This window comes from Talpa europaea (genome assembly GCF_964194135.1).
Source record: "Talpa europaea genome assembly, chromosome: 7".
In the NCBI taxonomy this organism is placed as follows: domain Eukaryota; kingdom Metazoa; phylum Chordata; class Mammalia; order Eulipotyphla; family Talpidae; genus Talpa; species Talpa europaea.
The window spans coordinates 6,110,391-6,137,904 of record NC_140074.1 but is presented as its reverse complement, the minus strand read 5'-3'; the positions used below and the strand labels follow the sequence as shown (position 1 = coordinate 6,137,904).

The window sequence follows — 27,514 nt, the reverse complement described above, 5'->3', positions numbered from 1 at the left end:
AAAGCCCCATTTAACTCCATTTTCCCTATGCCTTGGTTAAGCAACCCATCATGCCTCTAGCCCTACCCTCAGCAATCCAGATTCAGCAGATCTGTGTGAGAGGCCACAGACACCTCTTGAGGGTGACGTGGGGACTCCAGGGGGTTGAGGGGGTACAGGGCAGGTCCGCCAGCCACCGAGCTCCACACAGTGCTGTCCGTGTTGCCCGGCCGCTAGCATTGCCCTCTGCTCTCCAGGACCGGGTTAGGGATGGGGGCCTGGGCATCTGCAGGGGGTCTGCGTGGCGCCCACCCTGGATGGAGGGCATACCGGGCGATGGCCGGCGGTGACACCATGGCCTTGCCCCAGCGGGGTGTGCATGAGTTGGCAGGGTCCAGCGGCAGTAAGTAGTCTGGACTTGAGGCCTTGTCAGGCAGTCCTGTCAGCCGGGCTCAGGGCCTGGGCTGTCCTGGACAAGTGACCGAGTGTTTCCGCAGCTCCTCTGGCCTGCCCATCGGCCCGGAGTGTTGAGTTGCGCACACCGTGTTCCCCAGGCAAAGCTGCCGCCCCAGCCGGGCTCTCCACCCCTCAGGCAGGACCCCGCGACAGAGCCACAGTGCACGCTGCTGTCTCTGTGGCCTCCCGGAGCTCGAGCTCCAAGCTCCCTTTCCAAGGTGCCTGGGGCTGCTCCAAGTCGCTCGCGTAATCTTCCCGCGATTTGTCAGTTTCCAGCGGGTTGTCAGTCACAGGCTCCAAAGAATGTTTCCTAGTGACAGACATAATTGTACTTAACTTTTTGCGTGGATGTTATCAATCTGTGACAGATACTCTGGGAAATGGGGCATTTCGATGCAGAAGGTCTGTCACATGCATTTAGTCTTCCTCTCAGGGACACCGGAATTCAGTCACAACTTTTGCATGTCGATGTCAGGTTTTGAGAACATAGATCCTTACTGACCTCAAAAATCATCCCGTCACTCCCACCCCGGGGCTGTCATCTAAAAGGTTAATGGCTCCTTGGAAAGGAGAGCGAGAAGCACGTGCCACTGTCTGGGATTCAGGCCGTGCCCGCCAGGCCTCCCCCCACATCCCTTGTCAGAGCCCTGGGGCTGCAGGCTCCATCCTGGCCCAGCAGCCCTGCCTCACCCTGGACAGCGGGTCAGCTCAGCTACTCCCTGGTCACCTCACGGTGTGAGCCAGTCAAAGGGCGGGCCTGTACTCAGCTGCCAGGGGCCTCTTGTCCAGGCCAACAGCCAGGTGCCCACGGGCTGCCTTCCGCCAGGGTTCAGTGCGACATGCTCTTTACTCCAGATGACATCTGTCACCTGTCCTGTGGCTGCAGAACTTGAACATGAGGCCCAGGGTTGCACAGGGGAGACTGAGTTTTCCTTCTCTTGTTGTGGTATTTGCCGTCTCTCCTGATGGCAGAGGGAGCCTTGGTGGGGGGCATTTTCCCTGGAGGAGATGGCTCAGCCCGGAGGGTGGAGGGAATTCTGTTGTAGCGTTGATGCTGTGGTTTATTGCCAGGGGCCATCTTTATCTGTCCTGTGTCCAGGTGAGGGAGGCAAGGCCAAGGGTCCATCCCAAAGATCCTTCCCCCCAGTAGTGAACAAATAATAGCTTGGATTTTGAGCTCCACCTTCATAGTAGTAGAGAGAGTTTAGGGACATGTGAGCTGGGGTGGGGGAATCTCTGCCTGGTCCCCTTAAAGGAGGGTCTTGCTGTGCAGCTAGTGTCCAGGGCCCTTGCTCCCCTGTCCAGACATAACTGTGCGTCTGGCTGTCCTTTCCCTTCACACTACATCCACATGACTTTGTCTAACTCTGAAGATGGGACACACCTTTTCATCTCCTTCCTTGACACGCCACCCTTTTAAGGTGGCAACTGTATTACAGACTTTTTCCCCCGGAGTACAAGCTCTGACACTGTCACAGGGCAGGGAGAGGGGCACCTCCGAGCCTCCAAACCTGCCCATTCTAAATAGGGTCTGCCATCCGTTGCATCAAGACAGAACATACTCTAGTGTGTAAGAACTTAAAAGGGAAGGAACTTTAATACAATTAGTGTGCAACAAAGAAAAGACAAAGAATATAGTTTCCAAATCCAACACCCAAAGTACCATCCCCTTGTGGGTAAATATCCAGCCAAGGAGAGCCACTGAAGCCCGAAATCCTGCCACAAGTCTAAAGTACCTTCTGGTGGGGACTCATGGAAAAGGGTCAGAAACAGTCGGACAAGTCTGGAAGGAAAAAGAGCAAAATCAAAATCCAGATAAAATCTACCATTGTTAAGCTCCCCACGGGTCTCTCACGCACATCTTTTTCAACCAGTCCTGGACCAAGAAACAAGCACAGCTTCTTCACATGTCTCTCTGCTCTACGTGCCTCCTCCAGGTCTCCTTCTGGCTCTCCTTGCTTCTTCCTTCCTTCCCCTGTCTCCTCTCCAGCTTCTCCTCCTCACTGCTCAGCTCCACCCTCCCTTGGGAACCTGGAACCTCCCCTTTTCCGGGGTCCGCCCTGTTAGAACACTGCATTTGAGTTGCCCTTGCCTGCATGCATAGCCGTCCACCCGCTCCAGGGAAGGACCCACAGCAGGGCATCTCAGAGAAGACCCTCGGCGTCGGATGGACCTGAACACAGTTAGTTAGTTAGTTAGTTAGTTAGTTAGTTAGTTAGTTAGTTAGTTAGTTAGTTAGAGGCTGGGCTTCCAGGCCCAGATCTTACTTAAATAGCCTGCACTTACATTCTTTGCCTAGAACCTTCAATTCCACGTTGCCTCCTGTCCAGTGGGGCTTTCAAATTTGCACACGTTCTTTTTTCTGTCCAGAACCTTCCCTGACTTCCTGGGGTGTGACATATCTCATCTCTCATTAATCTGGCGGGTCTCCTCTTGGCTCCTGAGCACATCATCCTTATTCTAGAAGCTTCTCTGTGCTGGCCTGGCTTTCTGCCCCCCCTGGTGCCAGCACTTTCCCTCCTGGAAGAGGCAGACTGGACCCCAGAATGCTGCCACCTCCAGGCCTGACGTAGCTCTCGCTTCCTAGAGAGCCTGGCCGTGTGATTCCCCTTCTCCATGTGTTGTCCACACCACACAGCTCGGCCTCTCATGCTCCCTGTTCATTACTGCGTATGTTTGTTTGGTCTCATGACTAGGTTTGCTGGCTCGCTGATGACAGAGGTTCTTGTGTTTCTTCCTCTAAAGCCTCAGAAAACGCTAGCCACACAGAAATCGGACTGATGATAAGTTGCATCACTGCACTGAAATTCAGCAAGTACTTCCGCCTCTGTCATCTCCTTTGGTGCTCACAGTCATGTTCAGAAAACTGCGTGGTCCCAGAATGGTAGGGACCTCTGAATTTCAGGTGCCTGAAAATCATAAGTACTCAAAACATGTTTATTGAATATATTTAGATACATAGACCCAGGTATCTCATATTTTCCATCTCTCCTTCCATCTTCTTTTTATTCATCCGTTCATCACCTATTTGTCCATCTGTCCACCCACCCACCCATCCAGTTATCTATTTATCTACCCATCCATGAGTCAGTCCATCCATCCGTTCATCCACTTACTCATAAATCCATTCGCCCTTTCATTTGCCAATCCATCCTTCTACCCATCCATCCATCCATCCATCCTTCCACCCACCCATCCATCCATCCTTCCACCCACCCATCCTTCCTTCCACCCACCCACCTACCCATCCACCCACCCTCCCATCCATCCATCTTTCCATCCATAAATCAGAAATATATTGCATTTACTAGGTATCAGGTACTGTTCTAAATGCTTTACAAATAATAACTCATCCCATCCTAATAATAGCTCTGTGAGTTGGGTACTAGTCACCTCTATTTTAAGATGAGGAAACTGAGATTGAGGATGTTAAGTTCCTTTCCCAGGGTCGCGGCCAAGTGTCAGGGCACAATGTGAATCTAGGTAGGTAGGCTACCTTAGACCTGAGGACTGTCCTTGTGTCCCAGCACACATGGTCACAGGGTCACTGGTTGGAAGCATTTCATCACCAGCTGTGAGGGGCTGATGGTTGGGGTGCACCCACCCAGCTGTCCCTTCCTGTACCTCCTCCAGGGTCCTGACCAGTCCCCAGGGGGTGTGGACTTCCCAGAGCTGCAGGCTCATTGTCCTCTGGTCAGATGGAAGCCACCGAGCAGCCTGCCCTTCCTTAGGGGCCGTGAGAGTGTTGGGTCCATCTCTTGGGTGGTAAATGATGGCCGAGGGAACACGAAGACGCCACACACAAGAGGGTCCCCGCATCACAAACCCCCTCAAGTGGTTCCAAAGCCCGCCCTGCAGCAGAGTCACAAGCAGACTGATTTATTCTGAGTGTCTTTAAGGGGCTGCTGTTGCAGAGCTGTGACTGTTTCTGTAACAGCATCAAACTTAGTTTTGGTGTCAGAGTAATTCTGAAGGCTAAATCTCATTAAGCTGCAGTTTGGTATTGTTAGCTATGAATGATGAGTTTAGGCTGAGCAATATACTTTTTGATATTAATTTTTAATATGGCTTCTTGGGAAGTCGGCGCTTCTATTTAATGAAGAATTGACTATTAGTCAATACAGCTTCCACCTCTGAGCTGGTCTTCCTGGCCTTCACGCTCACACGTCAGATTTTGACAAGGTAGCTGCTGCTTGTAAATGTGTTATCTTTGTAATTTTTGTGACTTTGTGAGTGTCTTATTTTTCTTGGTGGTTGGGATGGGTTATGTGTGTTTCTTACTGTTGTCCCAGAAAGCAGGGTTATAAATGTGAAATTATTTCCTCCTGTGCTGGGTTCTCAAGTGTATGAGGGCTCTTTGTGCCGTTTGTTTAAGCTCCGGGGTTTAGAGAAAGGCCTTTTTCAGGATTATGAAAATAGTTTTCCATGTGTCAGAACAGATTTATCCGTTCACTTTAGGGTCGGTTTTGTGAACCAGACCATTTAGAGGAGGATATTTTGCCTTTTATCAGAGTGGAAGCTGACAGTCTATTTGCAGGTAGCTCTACGGAATATTTCACCCGAGTCTCTCAGTGTAAATCTAGCCGCCAGACAAAGTCAAAATGGGTGTTAAGCGAAATTTCCTGAGATTTTACTGCCCTGCACACACACCCCCCTCCGATGCTGTTCTATTTCAAGGCAGGGTTTTAATTATTAATTTGGATATTTAATAAAATCCTTTGCCTGCAGTAACTTTTAAAAGGTCTTCTGAATTTATTTGCTTAGGGTTTTTGCCCAGGGGTAGCATGGCTTTCTACTTGAATATCCTTCTCAAGCAGCAGATGTGTTGTTTCCAGTTGAATAATAATAATTATTATTAGTATAAATACAATCATCGTCATCATCATCATTATTATTTCAGCCTCAGTTTTTTGAGCATCTTGGCCCAGGCGCTGTGGAAACACTCTGTGTTGTTTTAGTCTTTGTAACCACACAGTGAGTTGGATAATGGTGTCCTCATTTTAAGAGAGGAGGTGAGAGAAAGGGCAGAGCCAGAACCTGGAGGAATCAGAGTCCAGCCCGACCCCACCTGCCTTCAAGATGCCTCAGGACTTGAGAACTCAGAGCCCCCTCCCCTGAGTCCCCCGGGGCCCCCCACATACAGCTGTGAACTGCTCCAGATCGCAGTCCACACACACCTCCTTGCCAGCCACTGCTTTATTTTGCTAAACAAATTGTTTTCCACAGCTTTTGAGATTGATGGGGCAAAAAGAGAAGAATGTTGCCCCAGGTCCTCTGTTAGAAGTCTGTCCTTTGCGTCCACATGGGGCCTTCCGGGAAGCAGGGTTTGGGGACCTCACGGCTCGTGAATTTGGGGAAAGCGGATATTTTAGTAGGCTGGAAGAAGATGAAAAGCTCGCTGCACCCATATGTTCTTTGTTTTTAAAAGTAAGGTCAGTGAGGTTTAGAGACCCTTTAAATATTTCAGTTTATAAGATTAGACTAGATCATCTGGAATGGAGGAGGCGGGCCCTGGGTCCAGACTCGGCTTCTTTTTTCATTTCTTTTATATGGGAGGTAGGTGTTTTGGCATCGCCGGGTCCAAGTGTAATAAAACTCACATGTAGTGAATAAATACCATGATCTGGAGCATTGCCGCAGCTATGAAAGTGAGTTTCCTCTTATAAGTAATCAGTGGCTTGAAAAGGAGCACGTTGGTACAGAAGGGCAACTTAAGGAACCAGAAACTCCCAAGGTTTAAGAACAATTGTCTCTGGCACTTTTCTAAGGAAGCATTTTCTTCACACAATTCAGTCTTCCCGTGTTGCTTTTAAACACCCACCCTGAAATGTGTATTTGAACCATTTAAACGCTAACATGTGTACATCTTTCGCCCTCATTTTCTGATGAATTATGAATGGTGAACGATGTGGAGGTTGTTTTTCTTGATCCCGAGGGATTTGTGGAAGCTAAGAATCTGAGTGACTGTCTAGCCTGAGCCCAAGTTTGCAGCGAGGGGCCTTTGGAAGTGACTTGTTGATGCTACGCAGCAGGAGAGGGGAGCTGGGGTCTGGTTTCTGTGACAATGAGCCTAGCTCTGCAACCCCCCACCCCACTGCATGAGCTGCTGGGAGACGCCCACAGAGGGGGCCTGCGGAGGGGTGCGCTGGCCAGCTTCCACGAGGCCAAGTGCACGAGAAGAGGGGCCTGGCCTGGGTGGCCTCTGGCCGCCCTTCCCCACCTCGGTGCGCAGACACCAGGCCCCTGCCGTGGCCTTCACTGTCACGCCGCCTTCAGTCTTCTTACCTCTTCGATTCTAAATTTCCTAAGTCATTTGTCACTTTAGAGGAGGGAGTCATTAATAACCATTATTTAAAACTGTCGAGGCTTCCTCTCTGGGTGTGACTAGCTGAGTTAAGCATCCAAAAAATTGGCCTTGTTGGTGCAAACAGGCGCCCACACTGACAGCTCGGGGGCCCTGCCCCAGCCTCTGGGTTCTGCTGCTCCGGGTCTGTCTTTAATCACCAAGAGGGTGGCAAAGGGTTGGTTAAAGCCTGTCCTCCTGGAATTCATTAGTCTTATAACCAAAGACTGTGTCGTAAATTGTTGATTTTTTTTTTTTAACCACTTGGAAAAAATTTCTCCTTAACTATTTGATTTTTAATGTGCTTTATAAAAAAGAAAGACTTTTCTCGTCAACTTTCGACAGAAGAGTTCAGAAACCCTGACTTCAGATCCCACTGGGCCTGGCCTGAATGGTCATGCTGAAAGGAAGCTGCCGTCCGGTCCGGTCAGCCTGGGGCTGGGGGCGGAGGCCGAGGAAGACCCCAGCCTCCTGATGGCGGTTAAGAGAAAGAATCGGCCTTCACCGTATGTTAATGCACGCTGTTATTCCTCAACATTAAAATTCCACTAAAGTACTAATAATTACTGTTAATATCTTTCAGTGGAAACTTACAGTAAAGGAGCAATAGTAGAAACAGTATTTAAGGGAGAGCTGCCGGCATGATAAGAATGCAAATAAGTGTTATTAGTCTAATGATTTCGCCGTCGCCATGGCTGTGCGGCGGCAGCGTTGTGAATATGTCATCCGGCACCCGTGAATTTGGAAAGTGTGTCAAAACACAACTTCAATTAGTTTGCTCTAATTATGGCTCTGGAGAGTTTGTAACTACATCACTCCTCATTAAAAGAGATTTTCTTATGTGGATTAATGTAATATACAAAGGAAAGTTTGAAAGTTCCTGACGCCATTTGCTCCCGCAACCAGCAGGCTGGGAGTTGCTGGAGCCTGGGTCTCCCACTGCTGCCTTGATGGTGGGGCCCGGCTGGGGCTGCATCCCAGGAGGCCACCCCACCAGGGCCCTCTTCCCTCTGTCCGGTGATCGGGCCATTGCAAATAGAGCTTTGAATCAATGAGATGGTCACTGAACCCATCTCGAGCTTTTAAGAGAAAATTGCTCATCCGAGACTCTCAGGATGGCCCTCATTCTCAGCATCTCGGTGGAATCCGGAAGCAGGAAGCTCTCCAAACCTATCTCCCAGACGTGCAGTGCCCAGAGGCAGCCTTTGGTCCTGTCTGGGGGCCTTGGCCAGATTACGTAGGAAAATGTGATTTCCGGTCATGCTAAGTCCCTTGGCAGCTCTCAAAAGTCAATAAATCTTTTATACAGTGAGAAAGAGAAGTTGAAGGAAATTACAATCACTTGTCTGAACGGATTTGTATTGCCAAGCCTCTGTCATTTTGAAAAAAGAAAGTCAGATTCACCTTTGCCTGTTCTGTCACTGGCCTTCCCCTCCCCTGGGCCCCTGGAGCTTTGTGGCCCCTCTCACTGCCCCTTCTCCCAAGCAGCTGGCCACAGCACCAGGTGACTTCCCAGGCAGGAAGCTCAGAGGCACATTTTGAATCCAAGAGTTAAAGTCTAGGATGCCCGGTCAAGGAGGCCTGGGTTCCAGTCACCTGTCCAATTTAATTGCACAGTGCAGAGTGTCACAAATACGACTGTGAACACTTGCCTACTTCTGCTGGGTTTGGTGCACACATGTGTGATGAGCACCGGGGCTGCCTTCACACCACCCTTGAGCGTGTTTTCTTGAGCCAGTTGTGTCTATCCCCGAGCCTCAGTTTCTGCCTCTAGGAAGCCTAAGAGGGCTGCCTTTGCACGGCTCCCCCGTGTGACCTGAACGGGGGAGCCCTCGCAGGCACCCAGCGGGCGCCTGGTAGGAAGCTGCTTCCTGCCATTGTTCAGAGTTGTTTCAGTATTTAGTTTGGGGCCCAAGCAGCACGTTCCCAGTTCTCTGGGGCTCCCTGGGGCAGCCCTGTGCTCCTTCCTGCCCAGCCGAGGCTGTCACCACCGCCCCTTGCCTTCTCACGGGCTGGCCTGGGTCTGGCGGCCTCCCCGGCGCCCTGGGCTGCGCCACGCTGTGCTCACAGGTGAGCAGCTGGTAAGGGGTTAAGACAGTAATTGTGTAAGTCTTCCAGACTTTCTCCCAGTTCTGCGATAATTTGATGAAGAACTTCACCCTAATTAAATATTCAAATTAGGAATAAGTGTCAATATGGCTTCCCATTGCCTGGAATGATGATTAATTGTATTCAAAACTCCAGTGGCCTGCTGTAATCTAAACCAAACCGTTGTTCTTGATTATTTCTGCACCACACTTGCCATGTTTTTGTTTTAAGATTTAAACTAGTAATTGATTTGCCATATGCTGTCGAGCTGCACATGCTTTAAAGCTACGTGTTTCGGAACGTGGGGAGTTTGGAATTGTGATTTCCTTAGTCTTTCAGTGGCAGCCCTTTTTTCCTTGTCCAGTGTGGTTTGGTTGTGTGTGTGTGCGTGCGTGTGCGTGTCTTTGTTGCCCATGAGGAAAATTCATTATATAGTCAAGTTGGAAGGGAGACGTTATATTGATTATGGCAAATGGGTTGCTTGAATGGAAGGTGAGCAAGTCTGCATTTATACTTACTTTGTGCTTAGCACTGTGTCGCTAAAGAACGTGGCATAGTGGGAAAAGCCTAAACTCGAACCCCAGCTCTGCCAGCTTCTTCAGCTGTGTGACTTTGGGCAAATTCCTTAACCTCTCTGAACCTCCTTCTCCCTATCCGTAGTCTATAATACTTAACCTTGGTGGGTTGTGAGGATTGGTGATGAGCAGGAAGCATGAAGTGGTCACTGCCGTAGTCACAGATGATCCGAGAACAGAGCCTCCAGCGCCCGCCTCCTCCAGAAAGCCTCTCCCAGCCCTCACAGAGGTGACGCCCACTGTGGGCTCAGGTAGCCTCTCGCCCATCCCTCACCAGGGACCTCTCTCAGGACCTTGTCTTGCCTCCTGAACTGCTCAGGCCTTTCCTCCCCATCGTGTTCCTTGCTCTTGGTGGGTGAGCCCAGGGTTCCCATGTCCCCTGACACTCCCCAGGGCTGGTTCCCCAGGGCTGGGTGGGTCCCAGCACACAGTAGGTGCTCAGCAGCTGTTTGCTGCTGTCTTGTTTTCCGCCACTGTTTTAAAGTTGAAGCACATAACCTTACAGTCTTTTATTTGCATCTCTTAGGCTGTTTAGAGCTTTATGCTTTATAATTTAGCAAATTTGCGTGTTTCAATTTACTTGTAGTTAAATTCCTAGCAGGGAAATGTAAGTCTCATTTTTTTTAAATAATTTTTTGGAAGTGATTTTAGACTCACAACAAGCCTAAACTGTACCTTGAGGGAAAGGTACTGAGATTCCGTCCTCACGCAGGCGGAGCCTCCTGCGTTGTCACCACGATAATGGCTCCCCCATTTTTAGACCAAGTCTAACCCTACGCTGGCTGGCACAGCATGATCACCCAAAGCCCTCAGTCCGCCTCTGGGGGCCACACTTGCCGGTGCGCCCTCTGCAGGTTTGGCAGACGCAGACTGACACTCCACCGGTAGAACCTCGCAGAGTGTTTCGCTGCCCTGCACACCTTCCCGCCACCGTGTCCCCTCTGGCTGCCACCGACCTCGTCACTGTCACCATAGTCTTGCCTTTTCCAGAACGTCCTATGGTTGGAATCACACAGTAGGTCGATTTTTCGGGTTGACTTCCCATTAGTGATGCACAGTGATCATCAGCTCAGCATCAAACACAGTACTTGGCACACAGTAGGAGCTCAACTAAAAACTGCTCCGAGTCAGTCGCAACAGACTGCTCTTAGCACCCCGTGTGCCTGCGATGCCACAGCCCGTCTCCCTTGGGTGACGTCAATGCATTCACTATTTGGAATTAATTTTGGAACTAAGTTTTAGGTCTGGGCATAGAAAGTTCATGAGTGGATGTTACCATAGAGGAAACCGGTCTGCTTTGGGTATTAGAAACCCTCACGTGACTTTGCTGGCATTAATCGCAAAACAAGGCGCCTCATCGTACCCTGAGAAATGGCAGTAAATCTGCCATTCCTTCCTGAGGTTGGCTCCAAGGTCATTGAGAAAAGAAAAATCGCCACACCTACAAATATTTTAGGGCTTAATGTCATCAAAGTGATTCTTTCTGTTTTAGTTAGACCAAGTAACAAGAAACAATTGCAGCCTTTTCTCTGGGTGTTAAGAGACCTGGACGGCGACTCATAACCTCAGTATGGGGGCGCAGGGCCCCTGGAGCAGGGCCCCGCTGTGAAGTCTTGGAGGAGGCCACGCCTGCCGGTCAGACCCTTCCAGCTGAAAATGATTCATTTTAATTACCTTCCAGGGCAATCCGGTACCCGAGCATATGGTCTTTAAGAAATCAGCTCCCCTAACTGTCAGCGAGTGTGGGCAGTGGTCAGGGACCGCGTTCTGACACCGCTGACCAGCCTTGGGGAGCGGGAGCCCTAGAAGGTGCTTATTAAAATGCCAGCAGGTGCGGCAAAGGTCCCCATTCCTGTGACTCCCTCACCCCACTTGTGCCAGGTGTTTTATAAGCGCCTTTTTCTTCATTAAATGGCATTCATTAAGCACGTCCTTACACCTGGCACAGAAGCTGTGCGTCACAGATGATTTCTTCCCAGTGGTATTTGCAGGAAGAAACTGGAGTTTCATTTAGGTGTTTGCTGCGTTCTTCCTCCCCGGGACCACCTTAGCTCAATCACCGTGGCTTCGCACGCCCCCCCTTGCACACCTTCTCCGGTCCTTGTCCGCCGCAGACGCGTTACCCAGCAAACAAGGTGTTCCTTTAGCACCGAGTGCCGGCTGGGTGCTCTCATCTGCACCTGCTCCACCGACTCCGAGAACAATTCGAGTTTTTGCCGTCTTCTTTGTACTGATTTTTTGTTCCCAACAAGAAGTTATTTTTAACACATGAAAATATATGAAGAGGCGGGGTGGGGGTAGGGAAATGCCCACTGTCACCCAAGACCCCTGCCAGCCCGTACCCCCTGCTAAGCTGGAACCCCCCCCCCCCGCCCATCGCTCCTGGTCCTTCTGTTCCGTGGCAGCCACAGCACACGTGCACCCCTGGAAATGTGGTGCTCCTGTGGCGATTTACGTATAGGTCACCCCGCCCCCTGCCGCAGCTTGGTATCTGTTTTATTTCCTTTTGTTTTGACCTAACAGCTGTGTCTGAGATGTGGAAGTGTTGATAAAAAATGCCTGGCTCCCTCCTTCTCTGTGTTCTTACACAATCACTCCCACTTCCAAACGCTGCCCCAAGGATCCGGTCCCTCCCTCTTCCTGCAGTGTTAACACTACCCGCCCCACACACACACACTCGGTCACCCCGACTCACCATGGTGGCAAGAGCACCCCAGTTCCTCCCAGAAAACCTTTAAACATTCCTTTATGGCGCCAAAATACTCTGAACCAGGCCTGTTACAATTTTTAGATTTTGAGGCAAACATCTCATCAGACCTGAATTCCATCATCTTCCCTCAGGTTTCAAAGCCAAGCTGTGCCCCCTCAGCAAGCGGCTGCCCCTCTCTGAGGCCTTCTGTCAAGTAGAGTGACCTGAACCTAACGTTTGTAGGATGGAATGGGGACTTCAGGATGCATGGGGAGGGTGAGCCCTGGAAAACAGCCCCGGACTCATCTTACTATTATTATCCTAAGTCCCTTCCCACACGTCAGATTATTTCCTCAGGCTACATTTCCAGGGGGACTGAACACATTCTTGTGCCACCACTTACTTCCCATGCCTAAATCTTCACCTTGAATCCCCCGGAGCATGTTTGAATGCATTTCTTCCATAGAAAGGAACGTGAAGGATCTTTCTGTTGGCCTTGTTGTCTTCATGTAAAAAAGACAACTTGCAGGAGTGAAACGTTTCCCTTCAAAACGCTGCAGCTCCATTGTCTTCAGGCTCCATTGTCTTTAGTATGACAGAGAAGTCTGCTGTCACCACCAGTCTGGGCAAGTGCTCCTCTGGCTGGGGGTGGGGAGCACCTCTCCTTGCCTCCACTGGGGTACTCTGACCCCTGTTGGCTTCCTTATTTAGGTTCGTTTTCTTAGACCAGGGAAGTATTTCAGCATTACTAAAGTATACTACGCTTATGAGGAACTGCATATGTGTAAAGCATAATTTGATGGGCTTGGACATACATGCACACCTGTGACACCATCACCAAAATCAAGACTCAGGGACACCTAAGGCCCTCTGTGCTTCTCTGTATGCATCTTCCCTCCTTGGCAACCCCGATCTGCTTCCTATCCCTATAGGTGAGTTTGTGTTTTCTAGAATCTCCTAGAAATGGAATCATCTCATATATCCTCCTTTTCATCTTGATATGTTCCCATCTCCTGTGTGTAAATAGTTTGTTCCTTTTTAATTTCTGACTAGGAGCCACTGTATGGGCAGACCTAGCTCTAAGTCCGGGAACGTGTCTTACAGATATTTCCTTCAGGTCCCTGGCTTGTCTTTTCATATTTTCATATTCTTCATATTTGAAGAACAAGACTTTAAAATGTTGAGGAAGCCCAATTTATTGCATTTGACCCCTTATAGAATGTGTGCTTTTTTAGGTCTCATATATAAGAAATCTTTGCCAATCCTTAGGTCACAAAGGTCACACTGTTCTCCTATAGGAGGCCATACTCTACTTCCTCAATCCAAATGCATTTAAATAAAGCCTCAAACCCTCAGCCTTCTGACTTGAAAGTTACCCCTTCCCTTTCTTCTATCCCAAAACAGTCCTGTGAGTCTCTTGGGCCAGTTCATATATGAGTATGGTGTGAGGTAAGCATGAAGGATCATTGATTTGCATGTGGAATCCATTTGCTCCAGCACCATTTGTGGAAAAGAATTCCCTTCTTTGGAGTGTCATGGCACCTTTGTGGAAAATCGATTGATCATCTATGTGTGGGTCTATTTTTGGACTCTGTTCCCATGATCCATTATGTCTATCTCTATGCCAATACCACACCGTCGTGATTGCTGTAGATTTACACTAAATCTTGAAATTGGGTCGTCTTGAAATCAGGATTTATTTAGCTGTGAATCTCTTTATTGATTTTACTTGGAATGTTAGCTGCCCCATTGGCTTCTATATTTAGTTGGTGGATTTTTTTTTTTTTTAAATCAGGCAAGCTTTAAACTTTCTTTAGGTCATTACTTTTCAGTGTCTTCTTTCTAACACCTGGCATATTCAGGTGGGTCTTTGTTATCCATCCTTGTATTTTCCCTCCTCATTGTCATCTTTGTGTTCTTCCTCTGTCTGCATTTTGGGAAATCTTGGCAGGGCGGGGGTGGGGAGACCTGCTTCTCCACGATATTACTGATTCCATTTTTTTTTTGAATTTTATTTCCACATTACTTCTAATGTAGATAACTTTTTATACATACGGGAGTAAATTTTTTCAGCTTAATGTTCTTTTTACCTTGTCGTGCAACATTTTTATGGGCCCTCATGAGGATATATATTTCTAGACCTAGACTGGGTGTTGGCCAAAAGGCAGGTTGTGCAAAGTGCCTTGCCCCTCCCCTCATCTCACTGGGGTGCTCATTATTTGGTAGATAATCTCCTGAATCTTCATTACCTTTCTCTGTTCTCATTAGTTTTTGTAGAACCACGGTGTCAGGAGACTGGCTAGAGCCGTCACTGGCCCTACAAATCACATAGCCCCGGTTTCTCTCTAAGGCATGCATCATTTCATCCTCCTCATTTGAATTTTTTCAGTCCTTTAAATATTTTCAACCAGCGACTCTTTAGATTATTTGTTCTTACAAAAGTTTGTGTTCTCCAAGGGCTGCATGACTGCCACTAAGATAATGGGTCCTCGGTGGACCTGTAGCTTTGAGGTGGCTTGTGAGTGAGGAGCCCGTGGCCCCAGTCAGCACATCATAGGCCCCCCCTCACTGACCAGTGGTCCAAGTAGCAGGCCCCTCCCGCCAGGCTGTGCCTGTTAAATCAAGATGCCTTGAAACAAGATGTATCAAATCGTGGACCTTATGGATTCAATCATCATCTTACCCCCTCCCTCTCCTCTACCCCAGAATAGTTTGTGAATCTCCTGGGCCACACAGCTCTCTTCCTGCGCCGGTCTTTTCCCCTCTCTGGCTGTGGCCTGGGTCTCCAGAGCTCTGCCCTGGTTTGGGTTCCGGAAAAGCAAAACCTTCAGGTGTCTTACATTACTTTATTCTTGAACTGAATCCTTAAAAACAGCTCTTTGTCTGGACTTAACAAGTGAATCTCCTCCTTGATCTCTTTCACTTGTGAGAGCTTATTAACCCCCGCCCCCTTGGTACCTTTTTCTTTAATTAAGAATATATTTGAAACCCACCACCACCATTATTTTTTTTTCTTACTGCTCTTGGCCCAGTCCCATGAACTAACTTCACAACATAGTCTTTTGCAGACTTATATTTAATATATTGTCCTAAAAGAGTGGTTTTCAAACATGTTGACCTCGGACGTTTACATTCTTAAAAACTGAGGATACCAAAGAGCTTTTGTTTATGTGGATGGTGCTTGTCTATATCGACCTTACATTAGAAATTGAAATCAAGAAGAATACACAGACAGCAAAGCACTGACATCATCCGAAGTCACGTACCTTCTGGAAAATTCTTCTGCTTGTGAGGGAATGAGAGTGAAAAAGTCAAGTGTGTCTTACTATTATTATGAAACTATGAACTCCCTAAAATAGTCCTGGCAGCCCGAAGGATCTCCGGAGCATACCCTAAAAACGGTGGTCCCAGAAGGTGGCTTTGATATAACCCTCAGTGCCCACAAAGCAGAAAGGAAGATGTAATTTCATGCCACAGAGTTTCTTTTTTTGGGGGTGTGTGTGTGTGTGTGTGCGCGCGCGCGCGCGCAGGGTGGGAGATGAAGGCACCATCTGTCTCCAAGCGTGTCTCCGCCTGACCTGCGCCCCTGACCTCTGGTGGTTCCAGAGGACAGCAGGCATCGCCATTGCCCGGGCAGAGCAGTCTTCATTATATGTGGCCACTGGGTCCAGATGATTAATGGTCACATTTTAAAAATTCACACAGACCTGGAATCAGCAGTCGAAAATACAGATTTAAATTAACAAGGAAAAAGCAGAATCCCATCAAAGGAAATAAATCGTGCTGGCAACTATTTGTCACGTAATAAAATGTATTCTGTGACTGAAGGGCTTTTATGTGGAGCTGTCTGCAGCCTCGTGGCCATGTTAATTGAATAAGGTGCCTAAGACTGACTTGGGGGGTGGGGCAGGGGTGACATTGCCCTCACATGGCCAGCACCGTGTGGGCAGCATGTGGGATGCTGACCTGTTTGTCACAGAGCAACCACTGCCTGCAGAGCCGGAGCTGCTCAGTGGGGAGTGACTCTGGGCATTTTGGGGTTTGGCAGGCAGGGAGAGGCCAGAAAAGCTGGGGAGCTCCCCTCTGGCCACCCACAGGACTGACAGTCCATCACTGGAGCCGACTGGCAGAGATGTTGGCCCTGACGGTCAGTCCTCATCCCTGTGGTCAGCACCTACAAGGATTGGGCAGAAGGGCTTCGTCCCCAGGTGCCACCCTCCACGGGCCCCTCATCTTAGCCTGCTGGTGATCTCTGAACTTTCTCAAGATCTATCGCACACTGCTCAGCCCCTTGGGGGGCCTCTGAAACGACGCCACTAAGGTGGTGTCACAGAGGGCCCTGATGATCATCGGGTTCCCGGCTTGTCAGTTCTGTTTGGTGCCAGTGGCCACCTCCTCATCCTTGTCACCGCCCGGGCAGTGTCTGGTGCCCGGGCCCTGCTGACCTGCCCAGCGGCCCTCCCCTTGCCCCCATAATGGCTGAGTCCCAGGTGGACTCCGGTGGTCTCGCTCGACAGTTAGCTTCTGGGGAAGAAGCAGCAATGTTGTCTGTGGTATATGATCAGAAACTTTTTCCTGCTGTGAATTCCTGGTGACCGCCAGCCCGGATTCTCACACCACCCCCATGTTCCTCTGAGGTGTTGAGGAGTGGAGTGCGTGATGCAGAGACCCTTGATGGGGCAGACACACAAGTGACTCCTGGACAGGGCTGGGGTTGGGGCGCCACGCGTGAGTGGGACCTGCAGGCTCCCCGGTCCGTGGCTTCTGCACCCGCAGACTCAGGCACCGACCGACATCTGCAGTTGCTTGAATATCGTGAGTGGACCCGCGCAGAGTGGCCCTGGGCAGTCCCGGCCGTGCTGTGGAAGGCTGGGCAGGAGGAATAGAGGCCAAGAGCCGCTTGTGTCGAGAAGACTTGGGGGGTGTAATAGACTCGGTTCAACACTTGATTGGGTCAGCAAATGTTCAGTGCTTGTCTACTGGAGGCAGGAATTGTCCTGGGGAAATGGGTGAAAATTGATGACATCTGGCCCTGCTCTTGAGGCCGCGGCCACAGCAGGGAGGCGGGCTCGTGCCTGCGGGGACACGCAGCAGCAGCCCCACCTGGGACAAGCCAGGAAAGACTGTCCCACAGAGGCGCTGCTCTGGGGGTCTGGAAGGATGAGCACGCGTTTGGAGAGCGGGTATGGAAGACACGAGAATCTAAGAGGAAGGAGCAGCAGGGGTAAGGAGTCGGCTGAGACACGAAAAGACCGTCAGATTCAAGGTTCCACTCTTTCTGCTGCAGGCAGAGGGGGGAGTGAGCAGAGGCGCCGTGGGTGCGGCTGCTGTGTGAGGACAGCTCCATCCAGCATGTGACTATGGGTGGGGTGTCCAGGGAGAGGAGGGGCGTGCAGAGAACTGAACCAGCACGCTTTTTGCAAACAGCAACTCTTAAAAGTTTGGGGGGAAAGCCAGAAAGGACCACCTGTGAGGGAAAGAGAACCAGGGGAGGGAGAGATGCAATGAGTGGCCAGTTAGGCGAAACCTGCTGCCCCAGAGACAAGAACACTCAGACGAAGCCATGGTGGACAGGGCAGCGAAGGAGCCAGGCACCTTGGTTTCTCCATTAGCTACCGTGTGTGCGCGTAATAAAAATGTGCCCCAAACTGTTCATGTAAAGGGTTACAGGAGGTCACCTTGGCAGGAATGGCTGAAGGTCTGCACACAGTAGGTGCTAAATAACTAGCTTCGTGACACTCTCCATTGTAATCTGCTTTAGTCCCTTCTACCGGGGCATCTTCCAGTTTCCTCGCCTTCCCACAGACTGGCAATCTTTTAAAATTGTAAATTGGATCTTGTCACACCTCTGTCTAAAAATGCTCCAGAATGAAGTCCAAACTTGCGTGGAGGTCCTGTTGTGGGCTCTGACCTCATAGCTCTCTGCCTCTTGGACCCACACCCTTTCTTTGCCCTGACCTCTTAGGAGACCACCTACAGAGCCTGGAGGCATGCTGCAGCCCTCTGACCCTGCCATCCTCATTTCTTCACCCAATGCCAATTCCTCCAGGAAGCCTTCCAGAGAACCCCTGCAGAGCACTTTAATTCTTCCTGCCTTCCACTGGTAAAAAGGTGTTCCTGTAGCTTCACAGATGTTATTATGCTCCCTGGCTGCAGGGGTCCTGCTTGTCCTGACTGAGTCCCCCACAGGTCTGTGTTGACTCATGCTAGATGCTCGCTAGGCTGAACTTTGCCCACCGGTGGTGCGGCTGACCCCATCTCTCCCTTACCTCCCTGCTTGCCTTTTGCTGCCATCCTGGTCCCCTGACTTCAAGGTTCTGTTAAGCCTCCACATTCCCCTGGAGGCACTGTGCACTGCACAGATGTTTTGTGTTCTTTTTTTTTTTTTTTTTTTTTTAAATATTTATTTATTTATTTATACAAGCACTGGATACAGTCAGAAGCACGGGAGGGTGAGAGAATCCACCAGAGCCAGAGTGGGGAGCAGAGCAGGCAGAAGGACCGAAGTACACTGCTGAGGGGAGCAGCGGGCGGCAGGAGAGGTCTGCGCACCATGTGGGACCCTCCTCTGGTGGCCGGGGAGCAGCCGGGGATCGAACTGGCGCTGCAGAGGCTGCGGGCAGCTTTGCAACCCAGCGCTCAACTGCTGCGCCACCGGGGAGGCCCTGTTTTGTGTTCTTAATTAAGTTGATGCACCTTTTTAGGTCTTTCAAAGCGTAGGAATTTAAGGGTGCGGCAGCCCTGAAGCATAATTCTTCCCTGGCCCTCCCCTGCCTGGCTCCTGGGAATCCCGTTGGTACAGTAAATGCAACAAAAGCACCTACTCCAGGGCCAGCTTCGCGGATTTGCTCCAGCCTGGTCCCACGGGGCCCGGGCTGCTGTGATGCTCTGCTCCCACCATCTGGGAGTTCTTAGGTCCCCACTTTCATTTTGCACTGGGCCCCACACATCATGTCGTTGGCCGTCCCCCTCCCGGTAGGGATGCATGAGGACCCATACAGAATGCGTGAGACCTGCCCACCCGGGGCCTGGCACCTGGCGAGCACACTCTGTCGGGTCACCTGTCATCATTTAAGCTCTGCTCAACCACAGCCACAGCCGATAATTCATTCTTCTGTTTGCTCAGCTTCATTGACTAAGTGCTGTGGTCAGAGGCATTGATCAACTGCCTAAAACCCTCCTGCAGCTGCTCCTCGCCGTCTCAGGCCGCCCACACCTGGCCCATCTTCAGAGGTACCGCGGGGGCTTGTTCAGAGCCGTTCTGCACCCAGTCCAGCGGGCTCCTGGGCGGGCAGGCGGCGTCTGCACGGTGAGCAAGTGCTCGCAACTCAGGTGCCTCCAGCTCTGCCTTGTGGGCGGAGCAGAGCTTGGGCCCCGCCTTCCTTGGGCATAAAACCCAACCTCCGGCGTGGGTAGCTGGCGGCCTTTCCAACTCGGGCCCGTCTCCTTTCCAGCTTCATTCCCATGCGCGCCTTAACCAGGCTGTCCCTGCCACCGGTGAGTCCCTCTTACTCCCGTCACACGTGTCCCCCAAGAAGCGTCACTAGAAGCCCGTGCTCCTGTCTTCGGTGCTCCCTCTGAGTGCATGTCATGCTGGAGGGTGGCTTCCTCCCGCACCCCGGGGCCCCGAGCTGCTGGAGAGGCTCAGCTTTTGGCCTTCGTCAGCGTTGGTGATGAGCAGACACACTGCAAGCAGCTGCTACCTGCGGGGCCCCCAGACCAGGAGCGCGGTGGGTACCCCAAGCGCCCACCCAGTCAGCTGCCCCTGGTGGCACAGGTGGCTGCCCCGACTCACCCCGGTGCCCAGCAAACCATATGCCTTTATCTCCCTGGGCTGGTGCGACCTCAGAGACCCCTGCTCACCCCTGGCTCTGTGGGAACAGACCTGCCTAGAGAACTGTGGAACCAAGTTTAGCCAAGGTTTCGCCATTTTGTATATCCTCCACCTTGATATGTTAGTCCTTGTCCAGCCGCATTCCGGAGATAGTTTCAGCAGTCACAACCCTCACTCCACTTGGTGGCGAAAAAGCAGACCACCCCAGCCGCCAATGAGTGCAGTCCTGTCCATAAATGGGACAGCATCTCTAACCGTCCAGTCAGTTTGAAACTGTAACCGCGCGCGCCAAAATGCCTTTGTAGTAGCCAATGAGTAATTGCCAGCTTCTTTCAGAGTTCGCGCCACTCGCGACCCTATAAGATACCCCTGCTTCCTCTATTCGGGGCTCTCGACCTCTGCCGTTGCATCGGTGCGTGTCGAGGGCCCGGTCTCGAGCCCGTAATAAACTCCCTTTTGCATTTGCATCAGCTGTCTTTGGATTCTTGGAGGCTATGCTCGCCGAGTCTGCTGATCTTGGGCACAACAAGAACCTGTCCCCCGGGAGCCTGTCCACATGAGAACCATTCTAGGAGGTGACATGTTTGCCGTGAAAAAGGCAGCGTGTAAAACGTAAAGCTTCCTCTGCGTGTTCAATGCTCCTGCCCTCGGCCGCTTCCCTTTTGGGGACAGTGAGTACTGCCGCAGCTCAGCCCTCTGAACTGTGCAAACCAGCCCCGTCACCCAGCGAGGGGTCATGTTGCTGCTCTCCCCCCAGACCTGTTGGGTTGAATATTTCCCCCATTCCCAGCTTCTCCGCGAATGCCAGCAGCAGCTGAGGACCATGCCACAGGGACCCATTCCCCGGGTTGAATCTTCAGTGCTCTGCGGGCCTCGTTAGCTTCAGTGGCCCACACCTGCCCCGTCAAAGACATTGCTTTCTGAGCACCTGCGTGTGCCCACGTGCCCCCACCCCATAGCAATTAGAGGCTGTTTCCTTCTGACCCGGGTCATCAGTTGCTCGACTCACCTGGTCCTCACACCAACGCATTCCCTTACAGAGTGCGCCCAGTGCTGTTGCCCTCTGCAGGACCAAGACAGGAGGACAGGACAGGCCAAGACGGAGTTAGGCCTGGGTGCTTGGTTCTGTCGGTCTGTTGTGCCCAGCGGGCAGAGAGCCAGGGTCAAATGCCCCCCCCCTACTTTGAAGCACCTTGGAATTGCCATGAGGTTCGGGAAACCCTTTCCTCATTGAGATTGTCCTCCCCAGTGTGTGGAAGAAGGTGGCCGCTGATGTCTGGAAACTTCGGATTCCTCCGGACAGACTGGAGGCTGGTGGAGGAGTCCTTTCAGGGGGCCAGTGGTGGCCAAGCTGCCTAGACCTTGAGGATGGCTCCGCACACCCCGTAACTCCTTTTTCTCCTCTGTCTCTTTCTCAGGCACATTTCTCTAACGCTACCTGCTACCTTCCGAGGCAGGAACAGCACCCGCGCCGACTACGAGTACCAGCATTCCAACCTGTACGCTATATCAGGTACGTGGGCGCCGCTGCCGGGGCCACCGTCTGTCCCAGCCCCCCCCCACCCCACGCTTCCTGGCTCCTCTGGCCCCTGCGGCTCCTCCTCCCAGCCAGGGTTCTGGGCCTTTCCTTGTGGCACCGCGGCGCTCCGGGAAGGGCCAGCTACTCAGCATGTTTTGAAACTAATGATGAAAAACTGTGTGTGGGTTTCACAAGCTTGAAGGGAGGTTTCCAGAGAATAGTCTCCGAATTGTTCACCTGCCAGACCCAGGGCAGACTTCCCAAGGGGACGTGGAGCCGCAAAACGGGGCCGGCCCACCCGCCCATATCCAGCTCTGTCCTCACCTCTCATTTCTCAAGCCAAGCCTGTGGCCAGAAGGTACTCCGACAGCCCCCCACACGATCCCCCTTGAATGCGTCTGTGCTTTCTGAACTCGGCCTTGAAATTGATAGTGTTGCCTTGGCAGGAACTTCATCAGCCCTGGTTTTCCTTTTCACCTTCGCCCAGGGAGGGGAAAACTTACAAGCCTTATTACAGAATTGAGATTCATCAGGTGTCTGGCAGCGCAGGTGACTCGCTAAGAGCCGAGGAAACCCACAAACTTGCCCCTGATTATTCCAGGCCTCCAGTCAGGGGGTGTCTGTGCGTGAGAGGGAAGTGGCAAATCGGTGCCACTTACCAGCGCACTCTCTTAACGCTGAGTGACACTTTGAACACGGGAACATGGCACTCATTCATGTACCATAATGAATCGGTTATTTAAAAGGTAATCTTTTTTCTAAAAATTGCAACTTCAGGTTACTAAATAGATGAAATAGAACAATGGTATAATTCGTGTCAGTATTAGTTTTTCTTGTTATGATCACTCCCTAATAGGTTTGGAAGTATAAGCAAAAGCCAGTTGCTCCCTTTCTGGGTGGCCTTCCTGCCGGGGGAGGCAAGGATGGGGTGCCTGTAGCCACGGTCCCTGCTCTGCCCAGAGCCCGGCCCCCCGGGTGGCTGGAGCACGCTATCTCCAAACCGCACCCCCGGGGAGCACCTCTTCTGTGCCGCAGCTATTTCAGCAGAGTCGACAAGGAGCATAACAAGTGTGGAAAGGTGACCTATTTTGTAGAAACTCTGGATATTTCCCCAGATGCTTAGTGGCCGCGTGGTGCAAAATAGGCCTGTGGAATCCAGCAGGGCGACCCTTTCCAAAGGCATGTTACAAAAACTCCATCAAAGCGGATGCCTTTTTCCCTCCAGCTTGGAAATCTTTTCCATCCAGTGCTCGCCTCCCCCCTCCCCCTCCCCTGGGTGCGCTGATGGCTTCCCCAGCTGTGGGCCTTCTGCAGGAGAGGGCCGTGGAGCCGCGTCTCCGGCGTTGGCGGAGCATTCCAGCCGGCCCCTGGACCGCTGCTTCCTTGCCCTGTGGCTTTGATGAGGTGTTGTCTGGGCTCATTTCAGCTGTTGCTGAGCAGGACTGAGGTAACAGCCTCAAGACACAGGGGAAGCCATTCAGAACTCCCTGTTACATTTATGTAAGCGGCAGTCAATTGGAGTTCATCTTCCAAGCAGAGGTGGTTGAGGCTGCAGCCCGGAGCAGCAGGCAGCTCGGGCCTCCTCGGCACCAAATTGCTCCGCCAGGGTCCAGGGTTGCTTTGTTGTGATGCTGCCAGGAAGACCTTGCAGACCCTGCAGGCTCCACGCGGCTTGCAAGCTCAGCACTGGGCAACCGCGGTGCGGCTGGGAAGCCTGCCCGCCCGCCCACCGGCTGCCTGCCTGTGAGCCATTCTGGCTAGAAGGGCGCAGAGTCCAGCCCTCACCCCCGCCTTTCTGTACCAGCAGTATTTGGCACTGGTGGCAGCTCTCAGTTTGGCATCGTGAGGTTAAGGCTTCCGTGGTTTGTTCCAAAAGCAGTTAGGGCAAACTGTGCCCTAGGCCCCGGCCCCTGCCCAGGGCCGACGCCATGGTAGCTGGAGCGCTGTGCTAATGAGACGAATCCTCAGCCCTGCTCCTCCCGTGCTGGCTCCAGCACACACCCCTGCACACAGCGGGCGACCCCGGACACGTGTCTGCTTGCTTGGCCGCCCCTGGGCTGCAGGCACCTCCTGAGACCAGGAGGTTTGCAAAGAGCGTAATTAGGACTTTGAGAAGCGGCCCCCATATAAGTTTGTACACATGGCTATTAAAGTAAGGTTTATTTTTAAATGTTTTCCCAAAGGCACACCTATTAATATGTCCCTTCCCCTGGATCTTTCACTAGGACAGGTCCCCTCTGCCTTGTCCACAGAGAGAGCTGCTCTTGGAGTTGCTGGAGAAACCAGTGGAGCCGGGTGCAGCTCTGTCCTGGGCACATTGGGAGGTGGGGGGACATTCAGCCCAGGTCTGCCTTGCACAAGAATACCCTCTATGACCAGGGAAGGTGACCCACCCTCTTCTCCAGAACCTCCTGTGCCTGGGCCACCACCTCCCATGAGCCTGTACCATCTCCGGGAAGTTCAGCTGACACTGTGCTTTCATATCCGCCTGGCTGTTGGGGGGCAGGGAACCGTGCATCCGCCTGCCTCAACGTGCCAGCTGTTCTGTACAGAGATCGGCCCATAGCTCTGCTTCCCCACAGAGGGGGGCGTGAGGAATGGCCCTTGCCTCGGAACTGAGCCTTGAGCAGTGCGTTTGGCTCTGCCATCCTGTACCCGAATGGCTGAGGTCACGACAGGCGCCGCTGCCCTCAGGCACCCTCTCCCAGGAGCGTTCTAGAAAACGCTTAAGAGATGTACAGATTTATCCACAAGGATGAGTACTTCTGCTTTTTAAAAAATACTCCAAAACACAGGGGCGGGGAAATGACTCGCCTGAATGTCCAAAACCAAAACAAATGACTAAATCATGAAACATGGGGCACAACGGCCTTAATTTCTCAAAGTCAAATAATTTAGATAAAAAGATGTGCGTGAATACAAAGTGGAAAAAAAGAACCCAAACAGTGGTGCTAGAACCAGAATGTGCAGTGTGATTTCATTTAAAGCTCTACAGCTGGGGGCCTGGAAGTCCACGCCAGGGGCTACAGGGGTTTTCACCCGACTTCCCACTAATTTCTTTCTGCTGCTTTGCAGTGGCCCAGCTTTCTGTGGGCGCATGTGTTGCTTCTGTAATAAGAACAGCGCGGGCCTGAGTTAATTGGACGCGTTCTCAGGGAGCTGTGCTGGCCCCCGGGGAGGCCCCGTCGTCTGCCAGGTGCTCAGAGGCCTCCTGGCTCATATTATGCTTTTGAGTCCTGGAAATCACTTCCAGGCCACGGATCAATAGCTGCCTTATTGTCTCCTTTTGAGACTGATTTCCCGCATTGTGGTCCAGCCCCTGGAACCTTCTGTCCACGGAGGTTCCTCAGGGCCACAGCCCCGCCAGAGCTCTAGGGCAGCCAATCGCCCAGCTTGAGGGCACCCGCCTGGGCCTGCTTTCCTGCCCCTCGAGACTCTGTCGCCGTATCACCTGCCCCTCAGGGCTGCTTCCTCCATAGAAGAGACGCAGGCATGATGGCAGGTGTGTGAGTTGGGTTCGCCAGCCAGGCCTGTGGCCACGCCTCACCCACAGCCTAGCAAGCTCAGGGTGGTTTTAATATTTTCAAATTGTTGAAAATAATAAAGTGAATAAAATTTAGCGATGTGGAAATAATATGAAAGTCAAGCTTGCGCACTCAGAAGCCAAGTTTTACTGAAACAGGCCACGCCCATCCCTATGCAGGTGGCCTTTGACCCCAAGGGTAGGACCCAGTGTCTGGACAGAGACCACGTGGCCCCCAGACCCGAGCAGTCCTGGGCAGTGGTGTCCCCATCGTTAGCAATCTTGCTTGAAGTGTAACTTTTCAAAGCCCTTTTTATATTGTTTTTGCTTTTGCTAAGTGGTGGGTCACGCTTACTGGATGTGACTCCTAGGGGTACCCTGATGGGAATGTCCCCCCCCAGTTCGGTGACTGGGGTCTTGCCTCCTGGTAGGGCTCTCTGGATTCCACCCAAATCCTACCCCTGAGTTTCCACATCAGACCTCTTTGTGGCTGTCGGTTTTCTTTATGACAATAGCTCACTTCCTGGAAAGTTGTCTGTTCCACGCCCAGTGATGGTTCCTGCTTCTTTTGGTGGGTTGTTTTTTTTTTTTTTTTTTTCAGATGCTTGAAATCTGACTATTCTGACCACCAATTCCAGAAAGATAGCAGGTAGCTACAAAAATACAAGTAGCAAGGTGAAGATGGAAGTGAAAAAGTAAGCTTGCGTGGACAAAATAGGCTGGGGAGGGAGGCATAGCTGTGGGTGAGGCTTTGCACGAAGGGTACTGGGATTGGTCTCTGAACAGAGAAGATGGAAACAAGCTGGCTGCGGGCAGAGCCCACAGCCCTCTCCCGGAGCTCCTCGACCTCGAGAGGGCCACAGGGTGCTGGGACCGCACGGCAGCTTCTCCTGGTGGGTGCGCCCAGGACAGCCCGGGTGCCTGTGGGTGGGGGACACACTTGTGCTTGGAAGCCAAGGCAGGTGTTACTGCGCTCGTCCTGCCATCAAGTGCCCGAGGGTCTGACACCCATGGGCATCAGCTAAGAGGAGCTCCCCAGCCTCCTGTCTGACCCAAGCAACACACCTGAGCCCAGGGCTGGCTGGACCAGGAACGGCTTGGCCCATGGGTGCCCAGTGGCTTGTTCTCACCTGGAAATGGCCCTGGTCTGTCTTGTCACGGGTTTTGCTTAATGAACAGGTGCTTACAGGTTTGGGAAGCCACGCTGTGCTAGTCTTTGTTTTTGTAGTAGTTATAAATGGATTTATATGTCCACGTGCAAAATTTTTACCAGAGAAAATTAATTTTTCTCCCTTTTGGAAAAAAATGGACATAGTATAAAATAATAAAACCAAGAAAATGCATATTAAAACTGGCATGCAGCAAAACTGGAAATTTCACACGTCCCTTGAACTCCCCCTGCGGTGCAGAAATGCCCGGCGGCCTCCGCCCACACTGGGCTGTGGGGCGGGTCCTCTTCCCTTTAGCATACAGATGGCCTTGCTGACGGCTGCATGTCTCCATGAGCATCAGGCCAGAGGTACTTACTGCCCACACTGTCACTTTGGAGAGTGAAAGGGGCACACGGTTGCACCAGGACAAAAGCTGCTACAACCTGGAATCATCTGGGCAAACGGGGGCAGGCGGAGGAGGGGGGGTGGGTCACCATGCTTTAGCATTTATGGTTTTTTCCTTTTTTGGTTTTCCTCGTGATCACTGGAAAAGCCATCTTCTGCCCTCCACAGCTGTTCCCTCTTAAAGACCAGTCCCTTTCAAGATGTTTGACACTGGGGAGCCTGGGAATGTGGACAAGTCGGGGGTCCATCCGCTCATCAGTTTCGCTCACACAGAGAGAGGGAGGATTTTATTTTATCTGAAACACAGAACCCGAGTATGAGCCATGTAACTCTGACATCAGACCAGGAAAGCACAAGGCAATTAAAAATAATTAATGATTTCTGAATATCAGCCTTCTCCATGCAGTTTTAATCTAGTCCTCATTTAAATTGGAAGATGGACATTTAATTATCAGTATTATGAAATTCATGATTTATATATTTCATCCAATGGGATAAAATTCTGCCACCAGCTCTTCATCTTATTATTAAAAAAAAAAATCTGTATATTTTACCGTGCGATCATTTAAAAACGTATCTGCAGCATGCCAAACAATTATAAACATGTTCCCCTCTGGTTGGTGGGGGTGACATTCTTTCCATCTTTTACTTGGTTGGGGGGGGGAGGGGCAGAGACTCACCTGGAAAATTGAAAATAAACTTAATCCGCTCCTGCATAAAGTATTGCCGGGTTGGAAAACGAAGGTGAAGAGGCTGAAACAATGGGGTGCTTGACAGAGGCTGTTCTTTTCTGCGTCCGGGGCTCCACCCCGCAGCCGCCTGCCTGTGACGTGGGCCGCGTCTGTGCGCCCTGTGCCCGGGTTCCCGCCTCCCCGTGTGCCCTGTGGGTGGCCGCTTGCACGCAGGGTGAGAGAAAGTGCCCCGGACAGCCACAAGGGAGGGTGAGGCGTCG

The 27,514-nt window shown here is 51.5% G+C and overlaps 1 protein-coding gene across 1 annotated transcript in view; it reads left to right on the top strand.

Annotated features, from left to right (window-relative positions):
- MVB12B (multivesicular body subunit 12B) overlaps positions 1-27,514 on the top strand; it is a gene marked incomplete at both ends in the record, with an annotated part of 151,904 nt that overhangs the window by 65,512 nt on the left and 58,878 nt on the right. The window contains one exon of the mRNA XM_084238726.1: positions 21,383-21,477. Within this exon, the coding sequence (XP_084094852.1) occupies positions 21,383-21,477 (95 nt within the window). The remainder of the gene's footprint in view (positions 1-21,382; positions 21,478-27,514) is intronic.